The 15,910-nt window shown below is 36.7% G+C and overlaps 1 protein-coding gene across 1 annotated transcript in view; it reads left to right on the forward strand.

Annotated features, from left to right (window-relative positions):
- Positions 1-247: 247 nt before the first annotated feature.
- XPR1 (xenotropic and polytropic retrovirus receptor 1) overlaps positions 248-15,910 on the forward strand; it is a 232,509-nt gene continuing 216,846 nt past the window's right edge. Inside the window, exon 1 of the mRNA XM_063104379.1 lies at positions 248-477. Coding sequence (XP_062960449.1) covers positions 409-477 — 69 coding nt within the window. The 5' untranslated portion in view covers positions 248-408. The remainder of the gene's footprint in view (positions 478-15,910) is intronic.

Genomic DNA, 15,910 nt, shown 5'->3' on the forward strand with positions numbered 1-15,910 from the left:
ACTGCAATAACAACACTGCTGCTTCGCAGGCAGGCGATAGAGCACAGCTGTAGGCCAACAGGAGCCAGACGGAAGCGATCAGGGGAGGTGCCTCCAGCACGTCCGGCCCAGAAGGGGCGGGGTCTTAAGGAATGTCCCCCAAACCCCGCCCCTTACCGCTCCCTTCTCGGAGGCGGCGTAGGCGGTTACCATGGCGATGACGTCTAGTGGGCGGGGAGGGGCGGAACTATGGAGAGGAGGAGGAAGATGGCGGGCGGGCGGCTCTGAGGAGACCTCGGCGGCGGCGGAGGAAAGAAGTGCAGCGCCGCGCCGCGCCTGGGCCCATGTGGGGAGGAGTCGGAGTCGCTTTTGCCGCCGCCGCCGCCTGTAGCTGCTGGACCCGAGTGGGAGTGAAGGGGAAACGGCAGGATGAAGTTCGCCGAGCACCTCTCCGCTCACATCACTCCCGAGTGGAGGAAGCAGTATATCCAGTATGAGGTACCGGCGGTGGCCCGGGTGTGGGGGGCCACCATCTCGCTAGCCCTGACCTCCACCACCACCTTCCGCTCCTGCCTCCCCATGCCCGGGCGGACTTTGACCGGCTGCCGCGGGGAGCCACTGCGGCATCCCCGCCGCGGCCGGCCCCTCTGCCCTTCCCCTCCCCCGCGGCCCCGCTGCCGCCGGGGTAACGGATATGCAGGCGGCCGGCCGGGAGGAAGGGCGCAGCTCCGGACGGGGCTGGGGAATAGTGGTGGGAGGGCGAGCTGCAGGTGGGGGAGTCGCAGCAGTTCCGCGCCAGTCCCTCCCTCCGCTCTCACCCCAGCCTCTTGTCCCCACCCTGGGCGCTCCATCACCAAGGTTAGGTCTTGTCTCTCCGCTCACCTCTCACCAAAGAATCCTTTTCTTCAGAGATGAACCCCTCCAGTGATTTCCTTCATTCCACAGAGCCCTTCGGCTTTTTCCCACTTGTCCACCGTTGACAAAGGCTTTGTAATAGGGTTGAAATTTGATTTTAGTGTGTATCACTTATTCAGTGGTTATAGTTTGCAAATAGATTGTAATCAACTGTTCTGTTGTTAATAAGACGGTGACTTGTCTTTTTACTGATTGCCTGAAGTATACAGAGTAATGACATCTTTGGTTTTGGCTCTTCTGTTGTTTTTGGAATGGAGGGAAAGGAAGGAGGGAGGAGAATTATTTTAATTTTCAGGTTTTCTGCTAAGTTTTTGTTAGCTAGGGAGAAAATTACTATATTGTAAACAATGCACCTTACCTGTGTATTACAGTAATCACGCTCCTCCCTTCCTGCTAATTTCTGTGATAACAGCTCCTGGAGGGTATTTAATAGATAGTGATAAGGAAGCCTACATTAATGCAGGGAAAAGTAAAGATAGTGAGCCCATTTATATATTTATAAGGCGAGATACCTTAAGGGCTTTAAGCATTGCAATAGGTTATTCTCAGTAACTAGTAATTCAGCTCCTGGATAGAGAAAGATAGACTTATCTGTAACCTCCAGGAATTCACATCTATGTTATGTGCAGGAACAAAGAGTGTAAAATCAATATGAACACACATACGCTAGCTAGATTTTATGAATTAAACTGTTTTAGTTCTCTAATTTTTATATATTTAGTGATAGGATGTTTTAGGCAATAGCAGTGTGTTTATTCATATAGCCATTATAATAATTGAAGAACAGAGGGAAAGGGATGTAGTCAGGTTAAGCAGAATCTTGAAGACTGTAAAATAAATTCACTTGTAACGTACATTATTTGATTATTGCCAGAAATGAAAGGCCTAGAATTATTAATGCTTTCTTGTTACTTAATTTTCTTATAGTGTTTTGTGGCCACATATTGTAAGTAAGAATGAAATAAGGGACAAACATTTCAGCTTGTAGGGTTGTTGATTTATTGTTTCTAATAACATCAGTCCGTCTTAAAACCTTGGCTAGAGTCCATATTATGGTTTTTATTGAAAGAAGAGTATTGGTCTTTCTTCTTTCCAGTAGTAATTTTCAGCACCACTGCCAGTTCTTCATGGAGGCATAGGATGCGAGCATGCTGAAGCACATATTATAGTTATGTAGTGTGGAATGTTTGATTTGGGCAGAAGGCTGCATGTATGCTGTGATTCATTTTAAGTATTTCAACACTTAACTGTTTCATAGAATCATATTAATTTGGAATATCTGGAGCTGGAAGGGAAGTGTAAGATTTAGTTTAAAAATGCGGTTAGTTACCTCTTGATTTGTAAAGTCAGCTTTGTGGCTAGAGTAACCACAGTGAGTCTGGGACTCCTCATAGTCCGTTTGGATACTATTCCTAAATGGTTACTCTAGGTTGATCATGGAGGGACAACATTCCTGAGCGTATGTGTGACTGCATTATCTTTTCAGGCCATTTATAAATTATTTTTTGAAAGATTCATTTATTGTGGATAATTGAAATTTGATTCTGTAGAGAGTCCCTACTATATGACTCCTATCCTGGATAAACACATTGTTTAGTAGGCAAAATTAAATAAGGAGTACTTTTCTTTGTAAATTGGAACCATCAAAGAAATTATTATATGATTGGAATCTTAGTGTTGTGTATTATTTCTAAAGAACTGGTGCTGTTCCTTTAAAAATAATGAAGAGGTGTAAGAGTCTTTAGAATCCAGGAATTTTAACAGCGTAAAATATTTCAGGAAAAAGGACATCCATAAAAGATATGTTAGCCTTTGTTAGAGAAAAGGAACTTCTAATAATGCAATAATAGGTAGTTTTCAGATATGAAGATAATGCTCTTAAAACAGTTTGTAGAAAAGACAGTCGAATTTATTTTCAGGCATGGGTGGTGAAATTTTGATGTATTCCCCTGGATTTCTAGCCTAGAGTGCTTTCTAGTGCTGTGAACTGTTCAGCTTCCTTGGTTTTTATGTCATTTTGGTATACTAAATATTACTTGAAATAAGCAGAGTATTAGATAGAAGCTGAAAATTTTGTTTTACATCCAGAATAGTATTAATATTTAATCGTATGCGATATTATGTATACGTGGTAAAATGATAAGTGCTAGTTCTTGTATATGTTAGCCATGAGTCTTTGGGGACAATCTTTTTGCCTTTCCAGGGCTCTTTCCTCTTCCATAAAACAAGAGTATAGATGGCCAGGGCTTTTCAAAGTTCATTCTAGTTTATAAGTTTTTGATTTAACTTTTAATGGTTTTTATTCCTTGGATTGTTAAAATTATTAATGATAGTAACCATCAATATCCTGAAAATTATTATGTTTTAAAAAATAAGTTGTGGAGTTCATAGATTCAGTTTTTCATAGGCAGAGTAATAAAGCATACAAGAATAGAGCGACGTGGAGAAACCATGTAAAGAAAATCTGTTTGATCCATTTGTGAATAGTTTTTACAAAGAATAAACACACATGAGCAGAGACTATCCCTGTTTCCAGTAATATACTGGAGTGTAAATCTTGGCATATAAAATAGAATATCAGTAAATCTTTATAAAACACTTTAAAAAAAATTTACAATTAGGGATTGTATATTTTAGAGCTCTGTAATTGATTAATCAAAATTAACTTAGACTAGTTTCAAACAAATATACTGGTATGACCATGTTAATATTTTACAGAATATTAGCAAAAGAAGCAAATATATTTGGTGCCTTAGGCTGGTGACCTGTGTTTTCTTCCCTAGGGTCCTGTGCTTCTTTGGTTTTGCAGGAACCAGGAATTTTTTTTTTTTTTTTTTTTTTTTTTTTAGTGTATACTGTCATTTTGTAAGATACTAAAATAATTAGATCTCTAAATTACAGAATTTTAGAGCTGAAAGGGAATTTAAAGATTATCTACCTTCTTGTTTTTGCAGGCAAGGAAACTAAGGTCTAGAGAGGTTAAGCCACTGGTTTAGGATCATTCGTATACATATCATTCATATATATATATAGTCTCTTGAGGACTGGATGTGTAAATATTGGGAGTCAGGTCATACTAGCTGTGTGACCCTGATGAAATCACTTCCTCTTTCTGGCGTTTAAGGTTCTTCATCTGTAATGTTAGAGAACTGGACTTGATACTTTCCAAGCTCACAGCCCCGTATTATCTAAGGACCCATTCAGATCTAAATTTCTGTGCTTTTTAACGATTTAATTATGTTTGATATACAAAGAGGACACAAGTTAAAGGACTATTATTAGTAGCATCCTTTTAAAGTAACAATATACTTCAAAATTTTTGGTGGGATTTGGATCTGTGAATGGAAAGCTAACCCAGTGAAACTCTTTTATTTAACTTAAATAAAAATTGATGGTCACGGATTAATTTTTTGTTGCAGGATTTGGGAAAGGAGAAGTTCTGCAAATATTGCACTTCCCTTATTTTCAAGTATAAGGAATCATTGCCATAACATTACTATGATTTTCACTTATAGAACTCTCCCATGAGAACACTTGTGTTTCAGGCTTCAGTTTCCCAAAGGTATTATGTGGATTAGTTAGGGTTAACTTGCCTTGCTGGAACTTGTTTGAAATTTCCAGTTTGGCCACCCGATGGGGCACAAACCACACTTTTTGTTTCAGGCACTTCTGCAATGAAAGTACAGTATAGTGTATTTAAGATAACATTTGTAAATAATTGTGATAGTGATATGCCTGGCATTTACAGATGTTTTTTAAGTGAGTGAGTGAATGTTGTAAAGACAGGAAGCAATATCTATTCTTTCTTATCTTGGTAAAGTGTGTTAGGGTGAGTATCCTGGAAAGATTATACTTGTCTATCCATCCCGAAGGTTGGTTTTGGATCAGCTTTTGGGTGAAGGCCCAGATCATAAGAACCTAAGAATCTTATTTGACCTGGGGTGACATTGGAAAATTAGTCCTGGCTTCAAATTCAATCTTAATCTGGAAAGCATTTGAGAGACTGATTGAGTTATGCTGGCTAAGGTTTCAGGTATATTTGAGTTGTAGGCCCCAAAGGAGTGTACCCCAAACTCCCACGGAGTACTAGAAGGTAGTATTAGAACTGTTAATTTTATTTATTTTTATGCATAAGAAAAGAAATAAAGTTTTACTAGTATTTAATAAATGGATTGATGAAGTACCCTTGCTAAGGAGGTCATCAGAAGGATTGCCAATGTTTTCTCACTTGTTTGTTCACTTTCAGCAGATAGCAATTAATCCAGTTATGAGTGCATAGTTAAATGAATTTATAAATACTATCTACAAACCCTTATAAAAGGGACATAACTTAAAGAGTCTTGTAAAGAAGCCGTAACAGTAATACTAATAATGCAAGCACAAGTGAACAAGAAAATGACAGAGCCAACAATTCTACTTGTAGTACTAGCTTTTTGTCAGCCAAATTACAGATTAAAAACAATGACATTTTGATAGACCTGATAAGAAGTTTGTCAGAAACTTTCAGAATTAAAATAACTCTTTGAAATTAAGTTTTACATCCACTGTCATCTACAATGAACTTCACCCTAAGTATCTATTATATAAGTATTCTGTCTTTGTGAGGTCTATATTTCAGCTTATAGCCATTTTTTATCGTTTTAAAATCAACTGAATACTGAACTTTGAACCAGAACTTTGAAATATTGTATCACCAAATGTTAAATGAAGATTTTAAAAAATGAAACTTTTCAGTTATGTTCTTTAAAAGCATTGTTATTCATAATTTCTTAGATCAAAAATATTTTTTGTACTATTCATAAATGAAAGGTAAAAATTATTTCATCCTTGTCTCATCTTTTTAAAACTTCTATTTTAGAAAATTCTCTGTTTTGTAATGTACACAGTTGTAAATGGACATAATTTATAAATAAGTGTACATATATTGAGGTGCATAATAAAATTTTTTTTTGATAGGATGTGCCATAATAATAGATTGGAAGACTTTGCACCGGTTGTACAGATTAACTAAGACTGGCTTGTGGGTTGCCTGGTATTGAACTGGCCTGTGGGATTGAGAGAGTGTCAGAATTCACCAGGGTTCTTGCCCAGTATATTTAGCTTTTCAGGTCTTTCCTTGCCTACTAAATGCTAAAAGAAGCCAAGTAGACAAAGCTCATGAACAAATGCCTTAAAAAATCATTCATTCACTTGACAAATATTTATCAGGGTCCTACTGTTTTCTATAGGCTGATGATTTGTTGTTAAATTCTACCTTCTCTTTCATTACCTTAAAAACAGAGGGAAAAAATGAAACACTCGCACAAAAAATTTTGTGTGCGTGTGTTTTTGGTTTTGTATTTCATTCAACAGTGTTTTCAACATTAAATGGTATAGAAAGAGAAGATTGCAGATTAAGGACTTGGAACAGGGCTATAAATTTGAAGATACTGTGTTTTACACCCTTAAAACTGACTTGTTTTGTCAGACTGAAATTTAGTTGCTTATTTCTGCTGGTCAGGAAGGAAGTATGGTAACTATAGGGACCAATCAGAAAATTCTTTAAAAATTGTTTATTTGCCAAAAGTCAAAGGAAAGTATAATTAATCTGCTGTAAACATAATCTGTAGCTTTCATATTTTCTGTAACAAGAGGATTAATAATATGTTGGTTAAGAAAACATGGTTATCTCTTATTTGCTGAACTTGAATATTAGAAAGACCTTAGACCAGACATAAGGAGAGAAGTCCTAAGATCTACTTCTGTCAGTGACTATTCATAAATAATTAGTGAATAAGTGATTTTTTGAAGGTTGAAGGACTGAAATGTAATCATAGAGGAAAATGGGAAATTTTTAGATTATTGTGTGAGTTACTGGGCTAAATTTGTAAAGTTGTAATTCACAAAGTATTCCGTGTGCTTTGTGAGCTTTTTCTATACCTCAGAACAGTGGTTCTTAAACTCTTTCGTCTCAGAACCACTTGAAACTCTTAGAAATTATTGAGGATTCCAATGTGTATTGATATATACCTGTTATATTAGTCTGTTTCTGTTGCTTATAACAAAATACCTGAAACTGGATGATTTATAAAGAAAATGAAATTTATTGCATACCGTTTCTGAGGCTGGAAAGTCCAAAGTCCAAGGAACACATCTAATGATGGTGACAGTGACCCAGGGGTCTCAACATGGCAAGATGGTGGAGGCAAAGAGACTAACTTCTCATGTTCTCTTCTTTTAAACCCCTCAGAACTACACTCATGACCACCATTTTTAATCCATTCACTAGGCGTGGTCATCAGAATCTAATCACCTCTTCAAGGCCCCACCTCTCAATTACCATAATAGGATTTCCTACTCTCAACAATTATAGTGAGGATTAAGCCTCGATGAAGTTGGGGGGGCATTCAATCTACAGCACCTATGTATATATATGCACATATACACACACATACTACGTTAGAAATTAAAACTGAGAAATATTTAAAACACGAGTACACACGCACACCTTCTACTACCCATCAGAGACAAAACATCACACTTCATGTAGTCTCTGGAAAACTCCTTTGTATAATATTTGTGAAAGAATAAGAGTGAAAAATGCAAATTGTAGTAGTATTATTATGTGGTATTTGACCTCTTGAGTTACCCTGAAAGGGTTTCAAGGACCCCTAATGATCCCTGAACCATACTTTGAGAGTTGCTGCCTTAGAGTACAGGACTTCTTTCAGATAGTTTAGAGATGGCAAAAAGGATCTCTAGTCTTATGAAGCATATAATAGGATAAAAGAATCCCCAGGGTGAGGATTCTCTGGTGTCTGCCTCACAGTGAAGGACAATACAGAAGAGAAAGTTACCTTTCCTGGATTTCTTCTGATCCCTAGATCCACTCTCCTTTCTTTGAATTGAATCATAAGTGTGGTCAGCTTGTCATTAAGGAGAAAGTAATTAACATTTATTGAGCAGTTAGGAACCAGGTGTCAGCTGCTTTACATATGTTGTCTCATTTAATCTTCACAACAGTTTTGAAGGATAGATGACCTATTATTTCTGTTTTACTGATGAGGAAACCCAGGCTTAGAGAGAATAGTCAGTTTGCTCATGGCTGAACACCTAGTAAGTAACTAGAGTCAGAATTTGAAATCAAATATGTCAGACTATGGAGCTCTTGCTTTTATAAATAACAACAGTGGTGGTAGTAGTGGCAATAACAGCAGCTGTTATTTTTTTGTTTACTGTGACAGGCACTGTGATAAGCACTTTAAAAACATTTCTCCTTATAGCAAGCTGTTTAGGTAGGTTGTTAGCTCTGTTTGTAGATGGGGAAACTGAGTCTTAGAACCATTAAGTAACTGATTACATTGATACTGCTAACTGTGAATAGCAGAGATGAGATTGTAAGAACCCATGCTCTTAATTTATGATAAAATGAATAAATTCATCCATTTATACATACCTTTAGGCCTGGTCTGACATGTTATCGATCACCACTGATCTGTCTACAGCACCTGTTCTGTAGCATAGTGAAGTAATGGTTGATCTACTTTTAGTCCCAGGTTTCAGTCTGCATGGTTTGGAATTAGTATAGTATAGTCTGTAGGACAGAGTTTGCCACTGTTAATTTGTATTTCGTTTAAGGTTATCATTGTAACTATTACTGGACAAGCAGCTGGTAAATAGAGGACCTTATGAAGATGAGCCATAAGAAAAAGGTAATGAGATACAGTGATAGGGTAAAAAAGGGAAGATAAAAGTGGACATAGCTGTTGCTGTGACACAGTTGTGACATTTGACTTCTAGATCATAAGGTCATGGAATGTTAGACCTGTAAGGAATTTTAGAGATTATTTAGCCCAATTCCCTTACTTACTTAAGTGGGAAATGAGGTCCAGAGAGGTTAGGTGATTCAGGTCACATGGCTTGGTTAGTGTCTGAGTTATCATAATCATCCTGATTCATTTTATTGCTCATTATTTCATATCATATGTTAGTATGTTAACAGTGCATACAAAGAACAAACTCTGAAGCCATACCTAGGTTCATATTCCAGCTCCACCAGTTTACCAGCTGAGTGACTTGAGGCAAATCACTTAACCTTTCTGTGCTTCAGTTTCCTCATCTGTAAAATGGGGATATAATAGTTCTTATAGGATTGTTGTGAGGATTAAATTATTTAAAGTATGAAAAGTGCTTAGAATAATGCCTGCCACATAGTAAGAGCAATATATTTGCTAGTAAAATTATATTTCCTATAGTGATCAATGGTATTAGATAATGATTGATTAACAGTATCTTGGTGAGAAAACCAAGCCTCAAGGCTTGTCAAATTCAGGTTTTCTTGGAAAATGGCTTTGTTGATTTTAGCTAATACTTCTATTATCTGTGGTATTTGTTTTAATAGATTGCTTTTAACCTTCTTCTATCTAGTAAGAAAACCAGGTGAGAACAGTTATGTGGCTGTGAAGTAAATTAGTTCTCCCAGTCACTTGTAGCCTGTATTCATTTCAGTTATAGACTGTGCCTCTGTGTTCTTTTTTTTAATTGAGGTGAAATTCACATATGTATTCTTAGGTGTGTCTGAGTGGCTTTAAGTGAGTTTGAGATTTTAGTGGAAATCTAATTTTAGTTCTTAATCCTAGAATTAGTTTTAGAGTTGAAAAAGACCTTCTCAACCCCTTTGTTTTACAGATGAGTTACAGCAGAGAAACCAAGACGTGGTAAAAGTTTTAAAAGTAGCTGATAACAGAGCCTGGTGTAGGAATATTGGCTTTCTGCTCACTGCTGTAACTTGCTGAGGCTTATCACCACGGTATAAACATTTCTTTGCTTTTAAATTTTAAGGATGAATTTTCTTTGTATGAGTCATAGGGATTATTAACGATTACTCAGATGCTCTGGACTAATACATTTATCTGAATCTAATCAATTAAATCACATTAACAGCCTAAAATAGATATTGTGTATGCCAATTAAAAGACCAGAAAAATTATTGGGCTCTGATCTTAAAGATGTTATTGTTTTCTCAATACAGAAAATTAGCTACTGCCCCGTTTAGGTATGATCTCAAGTAGAAACCTCTCTTGAGTGAGGACACAGGACTGAGGAATTATGTTAAGACCTGAGGAATTGTGGTAAGACTTGAGGGGTTAGCAAGACTGAGGAAAGCAAGACTTGGGGAGGATGAAAAACGAATTGGCCATTCCCCTGAGTTTGAATGTTGGCACAGGTTATGTGTGTTACTTATATACGAAGAGTACATCCCACAGCTCCTAAAACCCAAGTTGCCAAGCCAAAGTCAGACTGGAGATCAAGTCAGAATATGTATTAAACCAATTCCTCCCTTTTTTCTTTCTTTTTTTTTTTATTTCTTTTATTTTTTAATTTTTTAATTTTTTTATTTTTCCCTTTTTCTTCTTCTTTTTTTTTTTAGTAGTAAAACAGTAATGATGATAATAACAACTAATGTTTATTGTGTACTCTGGTGTGCCAGACATTTTCCATTTAAGCTTTACCCTCTAAGGTAGGTTTTGTTATCCCCATTATAAGAAGAGTTTTAGATTGGGTATGTTGCCCAAGGTCACCTAGGTAGCAAGTGGTAGAACCAGAATTCAAACACAGGTGTGTTTTATTTCAGAAACTGGATTCTTAACATGGTGTTTTACTGTCAGGATCATGCAAGGTGCTGGAGATGTAATAAGTTAAACTTAGTATCTGCCTTAGAGGAGCTCTTAACTTGGGTAGTCTCCTAATCATAGTATACTATGATTATGTTACAGAGGAATGGCTAGTTGATTTTACCCTAGAGAGCAAAGGCATTCATCTTGGAAGTCTCTCCTGAAGTGGTATTTGAATTGGGTACAAGAGACTGAGTATGATTTTATAATATGGGAATAGGGGAAAAGGCACTGGGGACAATTGAGACAAAGTAATATTGAACAAAGGCATAGACAGGTGGAAGTATCCAAACATTGTTCATAAAATCTGGTTTAGTGGATACATTGGAGAGCTGGTGGGGTGAAGTTGAAAAGGTGAGATGGGAGGGATCAAAGGGTGAAGGGCCTAGAATACCATACTGAGGAGTTTAAATATTTTCCTGGATGTGAACCATCAAGGATTTAAAAGAGATTGGGGGAGGGGTCAGTGCAAAGTGAGATGTATAATTTAGGTCCTGGAGGATGTATTGGAGAGAGCAGGTCCAAAGGCAGGAAAAGTAAGTAGTTTAGCTGAAGATAATGAAGGCTTGAATTAATACCTTATTTAATCAATTTTAATATATACTTTTTTCACATTTTAACATCTGAAATCAGGATATGTCTTCTAGTTAATGCTGTCATAGTTTAATTGGCAGACATTTTTTCATTCTTAAAAGCACATAAAATAATGGTGTCTTTTAGATTTGATGAAATATGACAGTAATAATATATAACATTTACTAAATACTTACTGTGTATCAAGCAGAGTAGTAGATACCTGTCAGCGTCCAGCATCTAGTGCGATGTCTCTCAAATAGCAACTCACAAATTTGTTGAATGAATTATGTCATGTAATCATTACAACAGTCCTGTTGATATAGATGTTTATCCCATTTTATATGAAAATAGAGTCTCATATTTAAGTAATTGTCCAAACTTACACAGCTAGTTTTTGGTGGAGTCAAGATGTGAACTTAGGTCTAACTCCAAATTCCATTCTTTTATCACTGTGTGGGTTTTCCATACTGTGGTTCCTCTGAAGTAGGAAGAGGGTCGAAGAGGAAGGATAGATTTGAGAGGAATTTGGTAGAAAGAACTGTCAGGACTTTTGCTGCAGGGACTAATAGATGCTGATGGAATTTGAATAGAGGGTGCATTTGAGGTTAGCATGTTGCTTGGGAACATCATCTGACTGGCTGCCAAGAAGCCTCATAGAATGTCTTTACCTTGTGAATTCACTGTGGCCCAAGTTCTGATCAGAATTTGGTCTTTTCAACTACTTTGGATTGATGTGGCTTTGGCAATAGTATATAATTAAATGATTGAATGATATTAAGAAACTCACAAGGGAGTAATTTGCACCAAATTACTTACAACGGGAAATGTACCTAGAGTTCACATTCTAGGCCAAAATATATTTTCTCTGCCACCAAGCTCTGAGGGGAGATAAATTATAACCAGGAGGTGGCTGACTGAGCATGTAATTAGAGAGAGAGTTAATGATTCAATTATTTATTCTACCTGGCTATCATCCTGGTGTTTGGATGGATCAGGTTCTTGGTTAGGGGTATCTACTTCCCTGGATGATGCTTGGATGTGCTACCATTGTTTTTGTTTAGAGACTCTCCTTTTCCTATACTTTTAATGCTGATGTCCCCCTCTTCTGATTTATTTTTTATTTATTATTATTTTTTTAAAGGTAATGTTTATGCTACCTATAATGGTCTATGACTGTTTCTTAACTTTGCATATATCTTCTGATCTCTTGTATGTGGATTTTAGAGTTCAGTTGGATTCCAACAGACTAATTTGAATTCTGGTTTCATTACTTATTAGATGTGAGGTTTTTTTTGAGCCCCAAGATTCTATCTGTAAAACAGTGGAAATGGCTTGATGTTGTGATGTTGAAATAATATGTAAAACACCTAGCCTATATGTTGTAGGCAATGATAGTATATTATTTAATAATCTAAACTAGGCCAGGCATTTGACTGCTGTAGGTTTTGTCACTGGCATTCTTAATTGTGTTCTGAGAACAGCAAAATTGTCTTTATAGGCAAGCTCTATAATACAGCACTATCCAGTAGAACTTTCTGTGTTATAGGAAGTGCTCTATATTTGAGTTGTCCAATATGTGGCTACTTAGTCACATGTGGCTGTTGAGCCCTTGAAATGTGGCTAATGAGACTGAGGAACTGAATATTTAATTTTAATTAAATTTTTAGTGGTGATGGAGACATGTGGCTAGTGGCTACTGTACAGCTTTAAAACTTTTGCTGCTTACAGTCATGGCAAGAAGGACAAAGTATCCCAATTTAGTTTCCTTTCAGTATGTGTGTATGCATGTGTATGTGTATATGTGTTTGTGTGTATACATCTCTATCTTCCATTCTGGGACTCTTCTAGAATTTGTGGTAGCAGAGGCAAAGGTTCTAGGCTTGTCGTCTGCCATTAAGTGACAATACTTGTTTAGCGGCCTTGGATAAGGGTCTCACTTCTAAACGTAGGGTAGTGTTTCTCAAAGGTTGGTTCTTTGACTGTTTGCATCAGAATTACTTGGGCTGTTTGTAAAAATACAGAAATGCAAATATCTATTGAAAGTAGAATTTCTGGGGTTCAAACCCAAGAATCTGATGTTTTAAGATTGTTTTCTATAAACTCCTGAAGAGATTAAGATTACTAACTAGACTGATTATGTCTGTTTCTTTTACCTCTGATAATTTATGACAGTGAGGTCTATCTTTTTACTGTTTGTTATTCCAATTTATGTATGTATGCATTTGCAATTAGCATCACTTTGGGGAACTTATTTAATTTCTAATGTTGCTCATGCATTGGGTTCCTGAAAATTACATCGTATTGCTCACAACTTCCATATGTTCATGGGAAGAATATAAATCTATCCCTTGTTTGTGAAATTAACCCCGAAGAGCATTTTCTAGTGCAAGTTAGTGTCCATTTAGTACTTTAATTAAAGAATTAAAGATGTGTAACTACTCTAAAGAAAATTCAGGGAGAGATTTCTTACATAAAATATTAAGTGCTTAACTTTAGAGATCACTCTTTAATGATACATGCAGATGCTCTGTGTTGAGGACAGTCTATAATTACCAACTTATTCACATGTCATTGTTTAAAAAATGGATATTTGAACAGACAGGCAATATTCTAGTTCTTCTCCAGTTACATGTTCTTATTAGGCATACGCCTAGTTGTGGGTATTATGGGAGTTAGATGGAGGAAGGAAGGGGGCTAGTACTGTTTAGTATGTAGACTTACTTGTTTTCAATGTGTGCTTCTCACCTCTGCCCTCTGCTGACTCTGGAGTCACATCCTCTAGTCCTTCTTCCATCCTTTAATTCAGTTTCTTCAGAAACAACCTGTGGGCTCCGGGGTTTGGGGTAGGGAGGGTAGAAAGTATGGTGGTGGAGGTGGGGGTGGTGTAAGACAGAGTAGACCTGTTAACAGCCATATTCAGCCAATCCTCCTATAGTTAGCACCTCTCCCTTAACTACTTTCTTAAGTACCTGAGCTATTCTAGGGTTTAGAGGCTAAATTGGCTTGCTTCCTATTGGTATCCTCTGAAGGTATTTCAGGTTTTCTGTTTTGCCTGCTAAGTTAGTTTACTATTTGCTCTGCTTTTTGTCTTCTAAAAATTTATTGAAACCTCTTGTCTGCTGCTGTCTCCTTCCCCATTCTTTTTATTCTTACAGCTTTATACTATATTTCCGTATTCCTATATTGTCATTTTTAGTGGGGTTTTGGGAGGGTAAGAAGATAAACATGTATAACCAGTCTGTCGTATTTTACTGGAATGTCTACTCCCCCCCACTTTTGATTGATTTAAACAGAGTTACTTGACCACCTATATTAGTACTGTTATTTGGAATGGCTATGGGGACAGTTTAAAAAATATTTTAGGAGTGGTGATGTCTTTTGGAATTTATATTACAAATAAATGTTTTAGTTCAGCATTAGTTTGTAATTTACTGCAAATGAATATAAGACATCCAAAAACACTTGGTTTGGTTTGGCAGTATTTAATATGGTACATCAAAGTGGTAAAGAGGAGAGGAAAGGATCATTAATTGGATTTGAGGTAAAAGCTTTGAACTTTTATTTATTTTTTTTAATAACAAAGTGACTTAAAAGGCCATGAGAATCTGCCTGAGATGTCATTAAGGGATGAGAAAGAGAGATCCAGAAGAACAAGGTTGAAAGCAGCAAATGGAGAAAATAAGAACATTTAATGTTTGTCCTCTATAGAGTGTGACTAGAGCTCTGGAAATGAGCTCTTTGGGGTCAATTTAGAGAATTTTCTTATTCTTTTAGTTTTATTTATTCAGAGAAGGGGGACTTAGCCGTTTTTACTTAGTTTTGAGTAAACTCAAATGTGACTAGTGATAATTAAATTGAGATACTATTCTTGCCCCTGTTTTTCAAATATTTTTGTAATAGTTGGCAACAAAACCATTGATAAGCAGGTGAATTACCACTTCTAATTACATAGTTCATACATCTTTTGATTAAACCTTTCTTTTTGAAGAGAATAAGCTTATCATTTGAAATATGAGTGTGTCAAACTATGCTGTCATTAGACATTTGCTAAAGAGAACTGCAAAATGTTTTCTCTAGGATTTGTTTGCTTAGTATCATGGGCCTTCAAAAATTCAGTTCTTAGTAGAATTATAAGTTAGAAAGTACATTGATTTAGAGACTACTGAAAGCTCCTTCCTTCCTGCAACTAACTCCCAAGTCCAATTTGTCTATTTCTTTTATCCGGCGCCTTTGCTGTCTTATCCAAGAAATAAAAGCCACATCCACTGTAGTGAAGCTTTTGTCCTATGCTGTCGCCAAAAAGTTTTATGTTTTTATGTCTTACATTTAGGTCTTTGATCCATTTTGAGTTAATTTTGAATGTGGTATTAGGTAAGGGGCCACCATCCTTCTTTTGCATGTGGATATCCAGTTTTCTCAGCACCGTTTGTTGAAAAGACTGTTCTTTGTCTGTTGAATGGTCTTAGCACCCTTTTAAAAAATCATTTGACCGTATGTAGGGGAGTTTATTTTGGGCTCTTTATTCTATTGGTCTGTCCTTATGCCAGCACCATACTGTTTTAATTACCATAGCTTTGTAGTAATTTTTTTTATTTTTTATTTTTTATCTTTAATTTTATTTTGTCGATATACATTGTGGCTGATTATTGCTCCCCATCACCAAAACCTCCCTCCCTTCTCCCTCCCCCCCCCCCAACAATGTCCTTTCTGTTTGCTTGTCGTATCAACTTTAAGTAATTGTGGTTGTTAGATCTTCTCCCCCCCCCCCCCCCCGGTTGTGTGTGTGT

Source organism: Cynocephalus volans, chromosome 8 (genome assembly GCF_027409185.1).
Source record: "Cynocephalus volans isolate mCynVol1 chromosome 8, mCynVol1.pri, whole genome shotgun sequence".
In the NCBI taxonomy this organism is placed as follows: domain Eukaryota; kingdom Metazoa; phylum Chordata; class Mammalia; order Dermoptera; family Cynocephalidae; genus Cynocephalus; species Cynocephalus volans.